The sequence below is a fragment of the Chironomus tepperi genome, unplaced genomic scaffold (assembly GCF_022539635.2).
Source record: "Chironomus tepperi strain 1889 unplaced genomic scaffold, CSIRO-AGI_Ctep_v1 contig_337, whole genome shotgun sequence".
Lineage (NCBI taxonomy): Eukaryota > Metazoa > Arthropoda > Insecta > Diptera > Chironomidae > Chironomus > Chironomus tepperi.
In genome coordinates, this window is record NW_027226459.1 from 2116679 (window position 1) to 2138867 (window position 22189).

Here is a 22189-nt window from a genome sequence, read left to right on the forward strand (position 1 = left end):
AGCTGATCAAATGCCTGACAATCTAGCTAGGGATGGTAAGGCTTACAAACCGACAATTTTTGAAATCAACTTGTACAAAGAAAGCAACTTAAGGTAAACAGGACAGTGACTCATTAAGCTCGGGTATTTAGTCTGTGTCGAAAAGTCAAAGCCCTCTTTGATATCTGAAATTAAAAATTCATAAAACAAACAATTGCAACATTTCAATTTCATTGCCCAACTTAACCTCATTCCTTCCAAAAATCATCTTAATGACTGAAAAGTAAACATTTAAAAGAATTGAATATTAAAACAAACAAAGAAAATTGAATTTTCATCATATTTTTCTTCCTTTATTTTCACCATTTTCATTTTTTTTTTTCATGTTAATAGCTTTTTTTTCACTTTTAATACAAATATCAAATTTATTTTTCATTTATAATAGCAGAAGATTAAATTAAGGGAAAAGTTTTTTAAAAATTGAAAATTGGAAAAGTAAACAAAATGACGTGATTTGATTGTATCGGAAAGAATTGTTTTATTATTTGAGGTTAGGTTGTTGTCAGGTTATTTTATTTGTGGATTCTAGTTGATATTTTGGGTTATGGAAAGATGTTGTTCATAGAAATATCAACCATCAACCGAAGAATTGAAATTTGGCTCGATCCGCAAATTTAACTCTTGGCGGCCAAGAAGCTGTCATATGACGTCCCAATAATTGACGTCCAAGTGACTGTCACATGGCATCCAAGTGACTGTCATATGACATCCAATAGACTGTCATATGGCATCCAAGTGACTGTCAAATGGCATCCAAGTTGATTGATTTATCACGTAGCGTCCAAGTGATGGGATATTGTCACATGGTTTCTTGTCACATGGCATTTGCAAGTCCTTCTTTTTGTGAGGACGTGGGTTCGAATCCTAAATTTTACCTAACAATTCAACAGTAATCCATAATAACTCCTTTAAAATCTTCAAGAATCCAGCAAATAAAAGAATCTGACGATTCCTCCTCGAATCTAAAAACCAAACCAAAGATATTCAGTTGCATGATTCCGACATTAATTCATCATATCAGCACTGTGTAGAAAATCATTTCAATTTTTATTTTATAGCTAATTAAGTTAACTTTACATTATTTTTCATCTATATGTATCTCAACTAATCTCTTCGGATTAAGCTAATTTCTCATGTGGATAACTGCATTAACACCGAAATGCAATAAACACGCGTCAATCCAATTAAAATAAAGAGAGAGAAAAAGCTTAAATAAAGTTTTAATGAGGTTTACTTTTCATTTTCTCCAATTTATTATTACTAAACTTTACTTTTTTTATGTTTCTTAATTCTTTTTTCAAAAATAGCAGATAAAAATATTGCGAAGGTATTCATATTCATGTGTGGTTTATTGGTATGTATTGTGGAAGTTGAACAACCTCGGCCCGTAAAAAAAAACTTGATGAATTGTCAAAAAATTAGCATGCAAAGTTTGTTGGTGAATGATTGGTGAGTTGACAGGTTTGCTGTTTGACTAGCTGTGTGACTAGCTTGTGTGGGCTATTGTTCTTGGAAATTGGAACTGGAACTCGCCCAAAGCACCCCTAGGGCGCTGTGCTAACAGCATGTTATGATGGTTTACTGACGGCGTGATGGCATACATGATGGCATACTGAATATACTGAATGCTGGTACTGATCCCAGACATACAATCGTATTTCGGGATTGAAAACCCTAGTCGATAGGGTATCTCCACATCTTTTCGTTGAAACAGCAGTCTAGGTAAAAGTGGACAAAAAATACGTAATAACTAGTTGATGGCAAGCTAATGTCCATTTAATGTCTAGTTCTAATGCATTTTTGTCTACTCGGGAGATTATCAGTCACGGGTATATTAAGTATATTTCAGTTCTGAGATTGAAAACCCTATTGAGAGCATCATGATAACTGTTTTTGGTATATTTTGATGACAAAATATGAAATTTGCCTCAATCTCGAGTCACACAAATAAGGAAGGCTTCCCCACGGATCCTTTAAGTCATCTGTCTTAATTTGGCCGCCATTTAGCTTCTTCAAGGAGGTTACTTCCATTTGGTATTTACAAATGTCAATGTTAATCAAGTGTCAATCGGTTTTAGAGCTCCAAGTCGACTTATATTTGGATTGAATTCGAGGAGACTCAAGTCAACATTTCTATACAAAATCCGAGTCAACTTCTAACTTTGCTCGGTACTGTGTCACTCGGGACAACTAGTCAAACAGATACCAGCCAACTCTAGAATCCTAGATGTTATTTTTGAACGTCCCAAATTCACAAAATTAATCCCTAAATTCTAGCAATTCATCAAGCTTTAAGGCGAGACTGACTTAATAGCACTGAACTATTATTAACTGGATTTTTTTTCATTCTTTTTTTATGTTTTTTTATTCGATTATTAATTGTTAATTGGTATCAAAAAGCATATCGTTACACAATATAGAGAATTTTTCATTATTTTTTTTTTTTTTGGGGATTTCTTCTTTATCGTCTATATGTTAAGTTATGTTATGTTATTTATTGTTGTGGTTTTCGTCATCATTATTACTTCTTTATTCTTTTTCATGTAAATGTTAAGCCCGTTAAAATTTCTATTATTTTTCATCATCTTCGTTTCGTTATTCTAATTTTCAGTTTTAAATTGCTGATAAGTGTGTCTGATTGATATTTATTTTGAAATTAAATTAAAAAAGTTTATGTAAAAATTGGGAAGAAATATATGTATTTAAAAAGTTTTTTTTTTCTTTATATTTTGTTTCATATTTGGTAGTAAAATTGTTTTTTTTTTTTATTCGCAAAAAAGCAGGGATGGAAATTTTTGAAGATGACTTTTTGTGGTGTATTTTCTGAATTTTCAGTCCTTTTTTGGTCAGATTCAGAATTAAATTCACAATTAATTTGGCAAAAGTTGTGAAAAATTGTTGAAAAATGTTTTTTCTAAGTTTAACGGCTTTTTTAAATATGAATATAGTAACTTTTTGAATTTTACGTACGTTATTTGAAAGTTATTTGCATTTTACGTACGTAATTTGAATGCTTAATCGTTTTACGTACGTATTTTGAATGTTTTAGTGTTTAACGTACGCAACTTGAATGCTTTAGCGTTTTACGTACGTATTATTGATGTTCTTTGCATTTTACGTACATATTTTGAATGTTTTTTATTTTACGTACGTAGTTTGAAAGAATTTGAGCTTAACGTACGTAATTTCAAATCTTTTCTCCTTTTCATACTGTATTCAAATCAAAAAAATCCGTTACAACTCCATCAAACAATTAAACAACTCAAATCATAATAAAACAAATAATATACGTGATTCAAACTGATATTCAGTCTTTAAATTCAATCAACATACAATTTCTACCCATCAAAAATAATAACTTTCCATAAACTGAAAACCAATAAAAGTCAGGAAAGCACAAAACAGTTTCAAATAAAAAGCCAGTCTCATTAAACAAAATGATTTCCCTCTCATATGTATATAATAAAAAAAAGTCATTTTCAATCATTTCCATCTCTGGTAAAAAATTTATTTTTTCTTCTCTATATGTATATGTCTAGAAATAGGTGAGGAGACAAAAAGACGCATACCGGCTCAATAGTGGCGCACCGTATTGCAATAAACATTTTTAAATAATACAAAAAAAAAGAGTCAACGTCAATTTAAAAGTTATTGCCAGCTATTTATAGCCGTAGTATAATTTGCCGATAATTTGTTATTCTGTATGAGTCAACAGATGGAACGAGGTCTGATTAATTGCAACTAAGTTAAATTTTATTTTTTCGCTATATGCTGCATATGTGTTTGTGGATACATAAAAAAAAGTGCATGTCAGTCATCCTTCATGTTCTGAATTTATGATTATTGTGTCTATGTCTGAATGGGACATGCATGCAAAACGATGAACAGAATATTGAGGGGAAGTGAACGAGATAGTGAAAGAGAAAGTTCGAGATGGTGTATAAGTTAATTAATCATCCTATGAACCTGGATAGAATTTCTAATACTGGACTGAATTTAGTCTAATGTGGTATCGATTCTCATGTTTTATTTCCTCTGTTTTATTTTCATAAAATATCGTTTAGTCGCCTATGTTTATGAAAATCATTAAAAATTTACTCAAATTGAAAATAAAGACATGCCAATTTTTAAGTTTATTGATGCTTGAGTCATTGGAATTTGCAAAGGGACTAGAATTTTTGGGTATGATCTATTAGATACTTAAGGGAGTGGTTGTCAGTCTAGCATACTATTTTGAGTATACTTCAATATACTACTTTGAGTATACTTTAGTTTACTTCAGTATACTTGCTTGAATTTACTTCAGTCTACTTTCTTGAGCATACTTCAATCAACTACCTTGAGTATACTTCAGTATACTTGATTGAGTATAGTTCAGCATACTTGCTTGAGTATACTTCAGTATACTAATTTGAGTATACTTCAATTTACAACATTGCGTATACTTCAGTATGTTGCATTGAGTATATTTCAGTATACTACATTTAGTATACTTCAGTATACTATTTTGAGTATTCCTTTGTGTACTAATTTGTCGTTGTCCTTAGCATTGTCGTTAATAAGCTAGGAGGGTCAAGAGCTGGATGTCAACTAGAATTTCATATGAGTCTGACTTTTCCATGCAAAATTCAAGTAGACTTCAAGCTCTGGCATAAAAAGACCAAACTCACGAGCATATCTCCCAAGTAAAAAATATCAAATTTCCAAATTTGTCACTTTTTACTTTGCTGAGTAGGAAACGGACATCCGACATCATAAAAAATTTCTCACCAAGGAAATTTCATTGACTCAAGCATTAATTTCTTTTCAAAAAATAAAATCCGCTTCCATTTCTGAATTTAAATTTCATTCATTTCTAGCAAAATTAATTAATTAATTACGCTCCTCTAACACCTTTCGCTTTACTCATTTCTGCTGCTGCTGCTATTCATTCATCATAATAATTTTTTTACTTTTTTTTCATATTATTTAGTTTAAATTAATTCCTATAAATCGTGTTAAGTCAATATGAACTTTAGTTAATTTACTTTTCTTCATATTTTTTTTTGGTTAATTCGTAACTAGAGTAGAAACAAAAAAAGAATTAAATTTAAAGAAGAAATCATCTCCGTAGAGTATGAATAGTAAGTAAGGTATAAATAAATAAGTTTACAATTTATATACACATCATATATGTACGAGAAAGAAGCATAAATACAAAAAAAATATTATTATTAAATATCTTAGAAATTTGAAGATAATTGGAATTGGCCAGCTGAGAAATGTGCAAATTTGTGTATCGGTCTAGTGGATATTTTGGTCAATCTAAGGTTGATGTCCATTTAGAACTCATGAAGAGAAGAGAAGCTGGAGATAATTAGCAGAAAGAACCAACTTTAGGAGACGTCTAATGGAGAACATTAATCGCTAATGGAACAGAAAACTAAGTAAGTCATTAAGACTGATGTCTTAGTCCTTAAACAACTGTAATTCGAATATTAGCCTTGACCGATAACACGATCAAAACCGTATGCAGTTTGTTCAACTAACCCGGAAAGCAAACGGTGAAGACATGCTCGAAAATCCAGTTCCACACCAGCGTGGCTTTTGCTCTTGGCCAAATTCCATGAAATTCGGCATTAAGTTGGATTCAAGTTAGTCTGGACCATTTCAACGTCATGTGCTTTCCGGATACCTGAAATCATTGCTTAAACTATACTCGATTAGACTTAGAGCCGAGAATTGACAAGCAATAGCCATAGATAGATCTAAGGTTAAGCGACATTTCTGAGAAAGCCATGGATCACAATAGACCTGTACAACCAATCAACTAAATAAGTAAGCAATCCTTGAAAAACTGCATCCTACTCTAATTTGAGCTCTCCCTTAACCTAAATCCCAACATCATTCAATGTAATTAGATCTGATTCTGAAGCCTGCTAATTTATTTCCACTGTCACTCAGCCACCATTACATCATCAGTTCCAACATTAATCGCACTCGTTTGCTAATTTAACATATCCAGGTCACTTCAGCAGCCCATAATCTACACTTCTGTATGCTATTTGTATATAATACCGATAAAGTACATTTTGACAGTCAATTTAGCATAGACATTGGGTATGTTTGCCTTACACAAACTGTTCATATTCGTGTTGGCTGTTGGATGATTGATGATGACTAATTACTCATATTAGTGAGCAGACGTGGCTATGTGGTTTGTTTTATATCAGATAGTCTCTGACCATTATCATCGTAGGATGAATGTTAAGCCTGCCTACACAAAGTTTGTACAGCACTAATTGAACAATTTCAATCATCTTCAAATTCTGGATTCATTTTTTACAGAAATTTACATAAAAATTCTCAAAGGATAGAAATTATTCAAAAATGAGTCACGAAGAGCAGTTATGAGACATAACAGCATCGATGTGTGACTACATAAAAGGATTATCATTAAAAATTATTCAAACAAACAAAAACAACTAAAATTTCATCATGAATGATAAAAAAAGGTAAAACAGCCTACAAGACATTCATAAAATTTTTTATCATCTCATCTCATCATTTCTATGCTGCCAATCATCTGGCGACTACTTACATTAATAAAAACTTATTATTTTTTTTTTTTTTGCATTATGGTTATCGAAATAATCGGAAACTTCTTGATGGTTCCTTAAGTCATGACAAAAATTTATATTAAAAAATATATAATCAAGAAAAAATCATGCGTGTGAGTCAGCGACATGCTTAATTCTGTTCCAACGAATAATGACGTGATTTTTTCCAAAAGCTTTTGAAGAAGCCCTTCTTCTTGGGCGGAGGAGGTGGCGGCTCTATATCACCTGTAAATGAAGAAGAGAAATTTTTAATTAATTAAATTATTTTGTGGCAGTTCCTTTAAGGCAGAGGTGGGCAACCTTTTATTTTTTGCGGCACACCTTCGTATGCGTCGACTAAAACCTCACAATGTGTACGGTTCATGACACTTCCATGAAGTTTTGATGGAACACTAGTGTGCCGCGTCACACAGGTTGCTCACCACTGCTTAAAATGCTTGTAATTTAATAATTAGAAAATGGAAATTAAATTTGACAGAGTTTTTGTTATTCTTAAACTGATGAACGAGAGAATGAGAGTTAAATGAAGTAGAATCAGTTAATTTGTGTAATGAACAATGTAGTAAGGTTCGTGACTGAAGAGGTTTTATTAATCATGAATAAATCAAGAATCTTTAATATAAGTGGTATATCCTATCCAATTGTTATGAGAGTTTCTCAAACATCTCAATGACAAGATTGTTATCACGTCCTTTTATCTGCCCATAACCTCCCCTTGTTAGCAATATAAAGTGGAATCAATACAACATTAAATCTAACAGTTTACCGCAAACTTTGTCCATAAAACAATGACTTGTGTAAATTACTTTGTTTGTTTATTCGTTTATTCACTTTTTTATCACTATCCCAGTCACAGGCAATGCAATGTCTATTGTTTTATTTGATTATAGTCTGTTTGGAATGAGTAGACGGCCTTCGACTGCTTAAATTGAAGATTTAACTTATTTTTATTAACAAAATGAGAACTTTACAATTGTTGAGGCTGTTGTAGGGTTTTCTTCAAATGTTGAAGCTGTTGTAGTGTTTTAGTTAATGAATTCAAATTTTAAATTTCCGTTAAAAACAATTTAGAAGTTTAAATCACAATTCAAACTTCTTAAAGTAATCCCGTAAGTCATAAGTAACATAATGTTGTGCCTTATTGTCATTTTGATGATCTGTGGATGATAAAAATTGCCTTAATTGATTACATGTCATACGACATTCAAAATATTTAGACGTAATTGTGTGTCACATACGATAGAAGTATCGAATTGCAATTTCATCAGAAATTTGAAACGTGACAAGTCAGATTCAGCCAACAGGCAAATATTGAAGAAGAAAAGAACATAAAAAGATGATGAGATTCTAGCAGAATGGAATTAAGAAAGGATTTTTGACCTACTTTTTATGTCACCCCTCGAGTTTTTTGACAGTAGGACTTTTTTTTCAAGTACTTGATGCTTCCTTTTTCAGGCTGTCTTTGAATTGAATTTATATTCTTTCATGCATTACTGACACCCCAACTTTAAGTCCTCCTATTGTTTAATGATTTCAAGTCCTTAAAATAACATAAAAAGGTAGCAATAAAAACAGATCCCCAGATATTAAATGGGAAGGACATGGAAGTCATAACGACCTTTTTTCTCAAAAAGGAACCACATCTCTTTTGGGAGCTACATCGTGTCCAAAATATTAAAAAGTTTGTCCACATTAAAAATTGAGAGACATGACTACAGGTGAAAATAGAATCGTTCAAATTATGTGTAGCAATCCAACCGAGAGAAATAAATCTATGTTAAGTTACTGTACTGCGATGCGATTTCTAAACTCGTTTCAGCAAAAAAAGCTGTAACATTTTGACATCTATCCAATGGTCATTAGTAAATGCTTTTCACTTTCTTTTGTATTGTAGATATTGCGGCATCAACAATACAGCATACAAGTGATTCTTTACATTTACCGATATTTCAATTAAATCATCAACAAATCATCATATTCATCATGTGTAGTTTCCACTGCTGAATGTTAAATAATGAAAATGAAATTCCGGTATGTAATTTTCAATTCTCACAAAATGCGAAGCGTTTAGTACCAGAAGTAAGTAATGTGCAGCGTAAAGTATCGTAATTAAAATAGTCGTTTTTGAAAACAGCACATAATGATTATCATTCATCGCTAGCTTCCAACTTAGTTGCTTATTGTTTTATGTGGCGAGGCAAGATTCTGACTAATTGTTTTAAGTATTGTTTGATTTTTTTTCGTTGTTGCTGATGAGTTACGGGAATTTTTGTGGATTTAGATTCTAAGATTGTTGAAGTAGATGCTTGCTTGAGTCGGAAGTCAATAAACAAGAGGAAAACTGTTAAATTTTGAAATTTTTCGCGCCAATTTCGATTTTCCACTTCAAAATTTCATTTGAAAATTCTAATCTTAATAATCATGGAAATTTACAATTAAGAACTCAAATTGACACAAAAAGATGGCAAGAATCAATCAATAGATCTCAATCCTTTGTTCCTCAATGTTAAATCAAAAAATTTTGATAAAATATCCATTGTTTACATTCATTTCGGACATTATTCGGAACAATATTCGAAAATTAAGCAACAAAATCAACATAAATCTTAATTAAAGACAACAGGCATTGATTCTTCTACCATTTTATAGTTCATAGATTTTTTAATCCTCTAATTAATACAAAAATTAGTAAATGTCATAAAGATACTTTATTGTCATCATGATTCGACTGACGAAAAGTTTTAAAAATGCCGCACACGAGGCGCCATAGTGATGACACGGGTCAGCTGATCAACATGCTTACAGCTGATAATAACTTTTAGAAAGCAAGTTATACCGACCATGTTGTCATTTAATGAAAGAAAAATAAAGTTCAAATAACTTGATATGGAGCCGGTTTTAATATTAAATTCTGGAGATTGAAGACTTCGGGAATTTTATTTTCCGGTTTTCACATTTCTGTGTTTATGAAGCTTTGAATCTTGATATTTTAAAAGTCATAACATGTTTGAAGTTCATGTTGGAAGTGCCATCGGGCAGCAAACAAATTATTAATTTGTAATACAAATTATTGGAATTTCAGAAGCATAAACATTAAAAATTGGTAGATTATAAGCTTCTGGCAACATAAATCCTGTCGATTCGTGGCTTATCATGCGAATTACATCCATATATTCCACAGGTATGAGATCATAGAACTGTTACGCGTAAGTAATTCATAAAAAATGCAAAGCCATAACCTGATATGTGTTAACAAACTCGATGCTTATGAATAGCAGGCTTTAGCTACGAAGAAGACTGAATAAATCAAAAATAATTATGTATGAGTGTGGATTAGTAATAAATTATGAATACGATAACAATGCGAAGATGTGCGGTAAAATAAAAATAACGAAAATACTTCTCTTGTTTATTAATATGAAGCATATACATGTATATGTTGTGTGCCCAACAATGAATTCAAAGCGAGTATTTTTTTTAATTAAGCATCAAATCAAAATAAATGCTCGTACATCGTGAAAATAATTAACTAGTGAGTGAACAATTGGATTTTCACCTATTCGCTATGGCTGTTGCTTGTTGTTTACTAAAAAATGAGAAATGACCAAGTAATTGCGGATTCCTCTTATTTTCTGTAGCATATATATTAATTTATGTATGTTAGTCATATGAATATTTCTTTAAATTCTTTCGTTTTGAAAAGACATAAACATTGAAGAGAAATGGGGATTATACATGAAGGTTGGGGTGGCTATATGTAGATTTGGTAGAATATGGTCAAGGCCGTGTAGATTTCGTATCTGATACCTGAATACTGAACATTAGCTTTATCATGGGTTCGAATCTCAACAGGTAGGTAACAATGCTGATCAATTTCATATTGACTGAAGCCATCTTGATTATTCTAGCTATATTATTAGCCACATTTGCGTATCTGATCAGAATTGACCTACTAACTCTTAATGCAATCATGTTCCAATAACAAAGGTTACGCTAGTTCTAACTATATTGTCTCCTCATCACTAATATGAGAACATTTCAGTAAGGACCAATCGGACCAGTTTATTCTACAAACCTAGTCAGACTGCACAGCACTGTTAATATGCTTCATGTAGAAAATCATATGACAAATTGAGTGACTAAGGCGCATACATAATGGCCGACTAGTGAAATTGATAATAATCATATTAATATTCAAATCATTTATCGATTGTTCATACTATCGAGTGATAATGAGTATCATAAATTGTTATTGACTTACTAACAGCTAATGCTTCCTGGAAATTAGTCAACCTCTATTCACACATGAATGCAAAATTAGATACGAAATACTTTCTATGCTGATTACTAATGTATGAATTATTTTAACTTTTATGAAACATTTAGCGTATGACTACTTATAGTTGGAAATGTATGGAAGTCAGAATTTAATGGTTTAAAATAATAATTTACTGCTGGATGATTAATATCCTTTGACTTTAACTGCTTTAACCCGAGCAACACAAATGGAAAAGGCTTGACTATGGAACATAAAGACCTCCGCTATGACTAGCAAGCAGTTGCAGCTTCCATGTGTCACTCGGATAAGGAACAACAGTAGCCATCAAACCCAAAAGTCAGTCAGCAAAACTGAACATAAAATATAAAAAATCACACATGTTCCATAAAATTATTCATAAAAGTCATCATCATAGCACAAAGCAAAAGACGAAAAAAACGAGTCAGTTCCACTTGCGTATCATCAACTCAAATCATAATGCAGAGAAAATATTTTCAGTAATTAAAATACAGCACTACAGCAGCCAATGGCACTAGCAACAAAAAAAAACTTAATTAAAAGTCAAATTCCTCGCCCATTTTTGTATGTTGAGCATATCCATCACATAACTTTCGCATATCTAGAGTGAAGCTATAATTCACAAAATAAAATAGTCCACTGACAGTTACAAGAGAAATTTTCGTACTTTGCATTGTCAATAAAATTCACAGTCACATAAAGAAGAAATTTAATTTTGAGGTATACGTCCGAAAATGCGCATAAGAATATCTTTTATGCATGACTGATTTTTTTCTTTTAAATTAAATAGCTATTCAAAGACGACAAAATAAATAATTTGGGTGAAATTTTTTTGTTTGTTTTCCTATTTTGGCAACACAAAAAAGACATTTATTGCTGTTATTTATTTACTATGCAAAATAAGCAGGCTGTTAGTAAGTTAGGTCTATTTTGCAAAGGGGTCTCATTAAGGCTTAGAAGTAGAATTCGGTCAAGAACAGGAACACTTGCATCCTTGCATTTTAGATGCGCATTGCCTGCAGGTTTTTGGCTGTACCTAATAGTTCATCCAAGTCTGCAGCCCTGCAATTTTTGTCTGCAGCCCATTGACAACATTACTAAATGGAGTATACTAATATTATTACTATTATTGCATATGATTCGAAAAAGGACTATTGGAAAGCTTCTCCTGCTGAGTCTCGAACCAACAATCGCTTGGTCGGAATTGCAATAATTGAGCACCGAATTACTAAACCACTCCGCAACCGAGCCACGTTGACTCACTTAAAAACAACCAACAAACACTTCATAGCTTTAAATTCCACCCTCTTTCCCGCCAAATGCTCAAAATGCTCAAAATGCTCCAAATATAACATCCGAATGATATGCAAATTTAGACAGCTTCTATTTGATTCTAATAAATAGATTTGGCAGGCCCTTAAAAGCTTCATGGCAAAGCCTTCTTCATTTGTGTCCCTCGAGGCTGGACATCATTTACAAAAAAACCCAATAAACAGCTCAACGAAGCAACGAAAGATTAGAAAAGAAGAATTTTTCGGTGTGACAAGCATAAATGATGGAATTATGCTCATTTTTTGTGTATTACCTTAGGCATTCAAAGCAGCAAAAATCAATAAAAAATCATTTCATGAATGAATAAGTGACAATAGATTAATGACATTTGGAAGGGCCATAACAAAAAAGAGATAAATTAATTAATCATATTCCATTTTTATCATCAAAACTTCATTGTCGTGAAGATGACATTTATCATTAAAACTTTTGGTTCCTGATAGTAAAGTTTTGAAATTTAGATAATTAAGTGTATAGTCATTCGGTTATGTATTAAATGTGAAATCATTCATGACAGGATGCTTATTGTCTTATCCCAAACTAACATGAGTTGTCGCTTTCGAGTGCTGGTTTTTTGATAAGAATGAGATGAGTTGTGCCTTGTTTTTTTTTTTTGTCATTTTAATATATTTTTCGGATTATTAATTCAATAGAAATTCTCGAAAAATTTGTCAATGCTTTAAGAGATAATGGAGTATATCTGTATTGAATCATTTACACATTGCAGGCAAAGAGCGTTGCTTAGGAACAGAATGAGCTGAAAGCAAAGCTCACTAATAGGCAAAGAGACTGCTTTTAGGTATTGTGGTAGGATTTCTGTTACATGAAAGCATGCTCTTTGTCTGTCAGGGACTCATGAACATGTTTATCTAGTATATTTATGGCAAGCTAATACTCTAGATCTAAATACAGGATGCGTTGATCTAGCAAGTCACCATCCTTAAGCACAAACTAAGGGAATCTAGGCCATTGATCACAATTGATCTGTACGGCCAGCTAAGCAAGTAAGTAAGCTCTCTAGAGCATGCTCTTTATCTCTTAGGATACACATGACATCAATTGAAGAGTTTGAAGTCATCATCTGTCCAAAACTATCTAAAATTCGAGATACTGAATATATCTATTAAAATGCAATAAATTACACACAAAATATGTAATTTAAATAAGAATTCATGATCCATCCCGCATGATTTCATCTTAATTTGATTAGAAAATTTACTGCGGTTTTGATCTGTAATTGTAAATGCCTCAAAATTATGTGATATATTTGTGATGGCTTTGAGATTTTGTATTTTGATTAGATTCCGTTATCACTCAGAAATTGATAAAATATGTTATTTGAATTAATTTGGGAATTCCTTGAAATACTCAAATTTACAAGAATCTTGGAAGCTTTATCAGAGCCTGAGCCTTATGCCAGTTTCAGGCGACATCTGAGGCAAACAATGGATCTCAATTGATCTGTACGGCCAGAAAAGTAAGTAAATAATTCCAAAATCATCTTAAAATGTCAAAAGTAGTAAACTCTTTCATCTCTGTTTGTCCCTATTACAAAATTCTAAATAACTCACAGCCTGTGGATACAGAGGATATCAAATCACACAAACATATTTACCATATTTCTGATTCCGCGAATTATCTCATAAATTTATCATAAACACGACTTTGTTACTTTTTAATTAAAATTCGAGCCTCTCATTTGCGATTTAAAATCAAATTTATTTAAATAAATTTCCTCCTACCCAAGCTCCTGCCATAATTAAAGCATAGAAAAAAAAGTTGAATTTTTTTCAAAAAAATCAGTTTTATTTGAAAACATGAATAATCCTGATTAATGAATTTCAACTCCACATTGAGTTCCTTTAAAGTCAGGGGTGGACAACCTGTGTGCTGCGGGACAACTTGGTGGTAAGGCTCGATTAAAACCGCACATGATGTAGGGTTCATGGCAATTCTAAAATAGTTTAAATGTAAGTAGTGTGCCACACCACAAAGGTTGACCACCTCTGACTTTAAACATTTTTAACCCCAAAAGGAAAATTTTATTTTTCAACCTTTTGAATCTACAAATAATGGAATTAAATGAAAAGGAAGCACTTCCGTGAATTTTTCATTTCACCCTTCATTTGAGCTTAACAAAACTTTATAAAACAAGGCAAAATTTTATAAAAATCTTTTTTAATTTTGCCGCCCTAAACTTTTATATCTGGGGGAAATTTTTCAAATTAAAACTAAACTCATAGAATTATTTGCATAAATTGCAACAAAACCAAAACCCGCAGTTGCTGCTATCCAAATTCTGTTGAGGTAGAATAACAAAAAATCGATATCACACAATAATTTAGTTTATGCAAGAATTTCAACAGATTTTTTTGCAGAATGATACGCAACAAAAGTTTAGCAATCATTTCTATCTAGATCCTTTAGGATGTTTCCTCCCTTACACGTAATCATCAATATTATCGTATCATCGTATTATGCTAATGCAATTTGACGGCACAATCAAACTCATTCTGCCTTAACGCTTGTAACAAAATCGGGATTTTATTTGAATATTTGAAGGGGGGAAAATGTTTGAGTTTTTCTGACAAAGTGATGATGAAGCCATTTGGTGAGGATGGTGATTTTACATTTTTTTGAGAGAATCTAGATGAAAATTGTTTGAATATTGAGAATTTTCATCAATTTCAACTTATTTGATAGTCAAAGTCGGTAAATTGCAAGAAATTCAAAATTGAAATGAAATTTTCCACGTGGTTTTCAAAATTCCACTTCAAATTTTAATTTTCAAAATTAAGAGCTAATTTACAAGTTAGAATCTTTCTTTTAGTACCAAATTACAGGAAAAAGTGGCAGCGAAACAGCAATAGAACTTGAAAGCAGCAATTCAAAGAGAAAATTGGACAATTTTGCAAAATAATATGCAAAAATTGCTTTGTTTACATTCATTTTTGAAATTATGTTCGAAAATTCGAAATTACAAATTCACAAAATTTTAGAATTCCGACAAAAACCAGCAAAATTTCAAAATTTTCCCAAAATTTCATCAATTTCCTCCCCTTAATTCACTCTCTCATTCTCACTCCATCGTAAAAATAAATGAACAATAATAATTGATGAGGCATTTTAAAAACACATAGAGCACATGTTGAAAGCAGCATCATGTACATAAAGGAAAGAAAAAGAAGAAAAAATTCAATTTTCATGCGAGAGCAGAACGAGAGAATGAAAAAAAAATTCTTATTTTTACCCAACATCAGTTCTTTGCCCCTGGGCTATGTTATTTGAAGTTCCTTCTATAGACGATAAAGAAAAGAAAGCAAAAATTTTTTCATCTCAATTCTTTTATTTGTATGCGCGCGTTACGATGAGGAGGAATACAAAAAAAATGTAAAAAGAAAAGCCATTTATGTACATGCCATGTACATTTGTGTGGGTGAGCATTCGAGTACTCGATGCTAGAGAAAAGAAAAACGAATCCTGCGTGTACAGGGCATGGAGAAAATTTTATTGATTGTGCGGTACATGAAAAAAAGGAACGAAAAGAAGAAGATTTGCAATTTTGTATTTTGTGTATATAAAGAAAAATTTCCATCTGTTGAGAGGAAAATTAATTGGCCAAATTGTAAATTTCCACTCATCATCATCGCTGTCGTAATGGTTATGGGAATAATTCATGCTACACTTCATATCATACATACACCGGATGAATCGTGCATTGAACTGAAGGAAATTAAATTTAATATTGAACCTAATATGGAAAATCCAATGATGCGACATCAATGTAGATGGAAAATAACGAGCATGATGTTGCCATTACATTAGGAAGTTGAGGGAGTTTATAATAGAGATGAATCACTGTTGTTTCCTAGTTATTTTTTTGTGCTGTTTTTGTTTTATTGGTATAAAAGAGTTATGCTGTCCTTGAGGGGATTTTATGGGAATTTCTAGTAAGATGGTTTGTTGTGAATCGTCCTGTTGAACCGCTATACCTGGCATACCACCATGCCACATCAGATGCAACATTACACCATGCCAGTGGTGTATCTATACCGTATCGTACCAGTGAAGGCTTGTGCGACAACATAGCGTGATGTGAAGCATACTTTGAGAAACACTGACATAGAGTATGACAGCATTGAACATTCCTAACGATATGTTTGACATAACCTCCAACAATCTCTAAATTATACCAAAAGACTTTCCAATATCGCATGGCATACCTAATGTTTGGTATAAAATTCCCCCAGAATACTTAAATATAGCAAATAATTAATAATACACCAATGAAATTTCAATTTAAATGAAATCCATAAATTCATACCACATTAAGCATCCTTTACCTTAATCATCAACGAAGCACTAATTGTGAACATCGAGTAATTAAAACTTTTTAAATAATATTCAACCAAAAATTCTTCCAAAGGCAAAAAAGGACAAAGAATAAAAAGTTTGAAGCTCTTCTTCCTTCATCATTTTCCATCCGTTGAGACAAAAGCAAAATTTTTTTCTCCTTTTCTTCACAATTCTATTTAACTCGACACAAAGGTCGTTGCCATAGCATATGGATTTATATTCAATATTTAATATGGAAAAACATTCCAAAGTCTTTACATTAGTAGCAATTGTGGATTCATTCTACAGCAAACAAATGGTTGTAATTTTAATATTTGAAATTGAGACTTGTTTTGGATACAAAAGTTGTTACCGATCGACGCATGACAGCCAGACGACTGTCACATGGTGGTCGCATGACAGTCAGATGACTGTCACAAGGCTGTTGGATGACGATCACACGACATACAGATGATTGTCACATTGCAACTAGACAACTGTCATATGTCAGTCAGATGACTGTCACATGGTAGACAGATGACTATAACATGACAGTAATATAACTGTCTTACGACTGTCACATGACAACTTGATGACTGTAGCATGACATGCCAAATGACTGTCACACGACAGCCAGATGACTGTCACATGGCATCCAATTATCAAATTTTAAGGCAATTATCTTGAAAATTGACACTTGGATGTCATGTGGCAGTCACTTGGCTACCATGAACAATTTGTGTCCATCGGGACCGAAACGTGAAAGCTCCTTGACTTTATAAAAGGCATAAAAAATTCTTAATTGGAAAGATTAAAAAAATATTTCAAACTTTCTCAAGCGGAAAGGTTCAAGAGATATATATTTTTAAGCATGTTGATGGTGAATCCTGATGTGATCTTATCTCCATAATGGAAGAGCTTATAAATTATTAAGGACTACTTCATTATGTACAAGAGGAGCGAGAAAAAAATCATAAAAGAATGTTTGAATGAATAAATAACAAATTAAAATTGATGGTTTTGTAAGTTCTTTTTTTTTCTTGGGTGCTCATCCTTTATTTGAGTATCTGCTTGAATTTATCTGATTTTTATAGCTTCTCACATTTTTCATTCTTTCATCTAAAAGTTTCAGAGTTGGATATGGAATGGTTAATAGAGTCACACTGCCTGGATCTGGATTTTTGATCAATTAACAATTTTGTGCTCTTCGTGTTCCTTGCCATGGCACATTTCTGTCCTAAAATTTTTTTCTCGCACACATGTTTTAACCGTCGTTGTGGCTGTCAATTGTGACAATTGTTCTATAGCACCACAACCAAAAGACATACCAAAGGTCATGGATACCCCGAGCAAACAATTTAAAAAACAATCATTTTCTCGTTCACGAATAGCGTTAATGGACATCCCCATATCATCCTCTGTAAAATCAGTTAACAAAAGGATGCATCCACCAAAGCAAAAAAGGCATGAGCATAAATTTAACATCTTCTGGCAAATCCTTAAGGAAAAGAATCATCAAAAATAATTTCAACTTATTCACTTAGAAACATTTAATCCTCATCACAGCCCAAAAAGCTTCTTCTTTTCTGAGAAGAAACGAGAAAATAAAAACAAAACAAAAATAAACTCGAAATTGAAGAATTTTTTTATTTAAATATTTTAATGTAATTTCTCAAGAACTCAGCATAATGCAATCCTAGGAAAGGGGATTTTCGAGAAATACCTTACAGAATTATAAGAAGAATTTGTTCCTATTGAGTGACTTAAGCGCATTTTTGACGTGAAGATACAAAATTGATTAATTAACGGTTTTATGGGAATTCAAATTTTCTAACGGGTTTAAAAAATTTAAAAATTTTTGACAAAAATTTCGAGCAAATCGAGAGTAATGTTTGCAACGGTTATTCAAAATTTGAATATTTGAGGAAAATTGTTCATTCTCAGCAAACTTAAGGTATATTTCCCAGTTGAAATTGTTCTTTTGTAGCCAACTTCAGGTATGTTTTCAAATGAAATGTGAATGAAATTGAATTAGAATCATCAATTCTTGAATTTAAGAATGATTACAAGATTAAAGCCTATGCGATGCGTCAATAACTCAACAAAACTAATCTAGCAAGCCAATCCAACCGATATACTTGACAAAATGCTTTATTAAGCTCCCTTTTTCTCAAAAATCCACTAAAACTTTGTAAAGATATCACCAAATTCATCCATATTTAATGTTAAATCCACCCCATTGTTGAACCCACAAGAATTTAAATAAGGAATAAGATTCATATTCTTGTTTGTTTGTTGGAGACAGTCTCCACGTGATTCAATTTGAAAAAGACATTTCTTTTTTAATAGAAAAAGTTGACCAATAATAGGATAAAAATGAGGTTATGTAAGTAGGAATGGCATAAGAGGAGATTGTTTACTTGTTTGTTTAATTCATTCGAGTAAGGACATTTTCCGCTTGGGGGAAATATCAGAGCTGCTTCTTATGTTTTCAAGAATTCAATTAATTGCTTTTCATGTTAGACATTCCAAAATTGTACAACTTACAAAGTAAACATTTACTTTGAGGTTATTTATCAATATCGTCCAGCATAGTGCTCTATAAAGCATATAAATTGTGTTTTCTAATAGCAAACGACACTCAAACTCTTAAAACTCAACTTGTAGTCTTAGAACGGAAAACATGTTTCATACCTGATGTGATTACTATTCATGATAACAGTAAAGCCGTTTTCTCAGCTTTCAACTAAGTCTTAAAAGCCATAAATCACTCGAAAACATGTTGAAAACTTTCAAAAGGATTAAAATCCATTAAAACTTATAGGTATAGAGTCAGAGATGTATTGAGGAAGTTGTTGAAGGTAAATATAGATGTCATTGAATTTGCAGCATTAGAATTTCAATCCAAAGCATTAGCTCTTAATTAATGATAGGAGGTTTGGATCAAATAACTGCTCGAAAAATTCAAATTCTAAAAATCCGTTAAATTTCAAATAAACTCCATCCGTTAAAATTTTTTCTCAAAATTTTAATTCTTGTGAAGTATATAATTTCATACAAAAATTTTAGAGTCCCGGGCGTTTTGCTCCATGCAAGTTGTTTCCCTCTATCCTAATAATTACCCGACTTTTCCCAATTTTCCCCAAAAAGTAAAGGCTAAGGACTTCATCACAAAGCCCTTAAGCTACGCCTCTAAATACACCCATGTACACAATCATTATCAGTCTCGTATGTAAAACTTCCTACAAGATATAATTTAAAACTAAAATCTGAAACCATTTGACATTTAATTTCATTTTAATTAGTCTCGTCCTCTTACTCATGTCATTTGATATTGTTGTGGAAGCAAACTATCACGAAGTAAAGAATGTAAGGATGATTCAGACATTTTTCCATCATTATCATGAATATTTCCTTCATAGCATGCAAAGGAACAATCTGACTAAGGCAAAGATTCTAGAATTTCACCCTAAAAGCCCCAAAAATAATGTGAAATATTTCGCAATATTTAGTCATAATTTCTCCATAGTCATAATAGCGCCATTCAGAACTTTTTTTATGACTCAAGGAAAAAAGTTTTTTTGCCCGAAAAAATAAAACAACATTTTGTTGCTTCAAGATACGCGAAATGAAGACGAGCAAGATTCCATTGAACTTGTTGGGGGGCAAAAAAAAGAAGGTGGAGTGACTTATTATGTAGCAAGCATAGCAGAGAGAAAGCGGTAAAGCACGTTTCTAACTTTCATGATTGTGTTAGCATCCTTACATAAAACTTTCTTGATCCTTCTAATTTGTATGGTTCTTGTGTTGCAGGGGTGGGCAACTTATGTGTCGCGGGACATTCGTGTGTCATAAATGTATGGCATGAGTGCATGAAGTGTAGTAGTTTCGATCGTGGCATACTAGTAGTTATGCTATGGCTTACCAAGATGTGCCGTGACTTAGCAAGATGTGGCGTGACATACCAAGGTGTGGCGTGACATGCCAAGGTGTGGTGTTGGGGAGCCAAGATGTGCCACAGCTTACCAAGGTGTGTTGTGACATACCAAGGTGTGACATGACATACCAAGGTGTGGTGTGTCTCACCAAGATGTGTCGTAGCTTACCAAGGTGACGCGTGACTTACAAAGGTAAAATGTGGCTTACTACAATGTGCCATAACACAAACACAGTTGCCCACCACTGTCACATTGTATACCTCACAACCACAATGAAGCAAATTCTCTCACAAACATTTTCCCATTTTTTCTCTCTCTCGCAAATGCGAAGCTCACAATGCGATGAATGTGAAGAAGGAAAGGAAAAATGTTTTTTAAGGGTGGCAAGAATGCGAAGCGAGAGAAATAAAAAAAAAGTTCATTAAACACATAAGCAGCAATGACTGAATGAAAGAATTTTTCTCGCATTTATTCCTTTCTTTGTTGCTGTATTTAGCCTTGGATTTGTACTTCAAATAGAAAAATTTTCTGATTAATTTGGGCTGTGACTTGACTTGAGGAATTTTTTGGCATTTTTCAATTAATTGAATTACAATAAGGTTCTACACAAGAGTTGTGCTCATGTGAATCAAACATCTTCATCGTTATTTCCTCTGTCAGTTTAATCCTCGATACACAGCATTTTTTTTCTCCATGCGTGTCTTTTTTTCCACAGTTATGGAAAAAGAGGAAGACAAAAAATCGATAGATGAAAGAAATGTTTTCCTTTTCGTACTGATTGTGGGTTGCGGCAGAAGATGGAAAAACTCAAAGGCAAGAACAATATTATTTTCAGAGGAGCTTAGCAGTTGTACATTTATGATGTCTATTTACAAGGGTTTACAAGTGAGTCGAAGTGGCTTGGTGGCCGAATGGTTTAGACTTAATTACCTAATTATTGTGATACCGACCTAACAGTCATGGGTTCGAATCTCGGCAGGAGAAACTCTTTCTATCGTCCTTTTTCGAATTATATGTAGTAAACTTAGATATTGCTAATTTCTGATGATGTCTATGGATCTATGGAAATCATCGAAGGAAACAAGCAAGATAGAAGAGTAAGATCCTTAAAGTTCAATTACCACCACCCGTCACTTCCAAACCAACCCCAAATATAATTTGTAATTGCTTTAATTTATTTTCAACATCATTCAGTAGTGGCTGCTTGATAGCTCAAGTTAATGAAAACATAATAAATAAAGCAATAAAAATATTTCTTTTCCCGTCATCAACGTCATCAGCAAATGAAACTATTGTTTTACAAGCGATATATAATAAGATTAAAATCATGACAAAGGAACCGAGGGATGAAAATTTATCCACCCAGCCTGTCATTTCCCTTCCTTTATTATTATTTTTTTCAAATTTAATACATATATACAATATCTATCAAATGTTATGCTACATAATACATAACAATTGGTGTGAGGAGGGAGTAAGAGATATGACAAAGAACAATCATACATATTCAGGCAGTCGGAATTGAAGGGAATGTGATAAAAATGAAGAAATAACAAGAAAAAATGACAAATAAAATGGAAAATGGCAAATTCCGCAAATAGGAACAGCATTTGATTCCTCTCAATTGAGCATTACTGTGAATTGGAATC

The 22189-nt window shown here is 32.4% G+C and overlaps 1 protein-coding gene across 8 annotated transcripts in view; it reads right to left on the reverse strand.

Annotated features, from left to right (window-relative positions):
- Nucleotides 1-305: 305 nt before the first annotated feature.
- LOC139093698 (uncharacterized) overlaps nt 306-22189 on the reverse strand; it is a 118469-nt gene continuing 96585 nt past the window's right edge. For 5 of the 8 annotated variants that reach the window (XM_070644504.1, XM_070644505.1, XM_070644503.1 and 2 more), the window contains one exon: nt 306-6863. In XM_070644504.1, coding sequence (XP_070500605.1) covers nt 6769-6863 — 95 coding nt within the window. In that variant the 3' untranslated portion in view covers nt 306-6768. Of the gene's footprint in view, nt 6864-7404; nt 7796-22189 lie in introns of all 8 variants that reach the window. The other 3 variants (XR_011544727.1, XR_011544725.1, XR_011544726.1) reach the window with 2 other exon arrangements.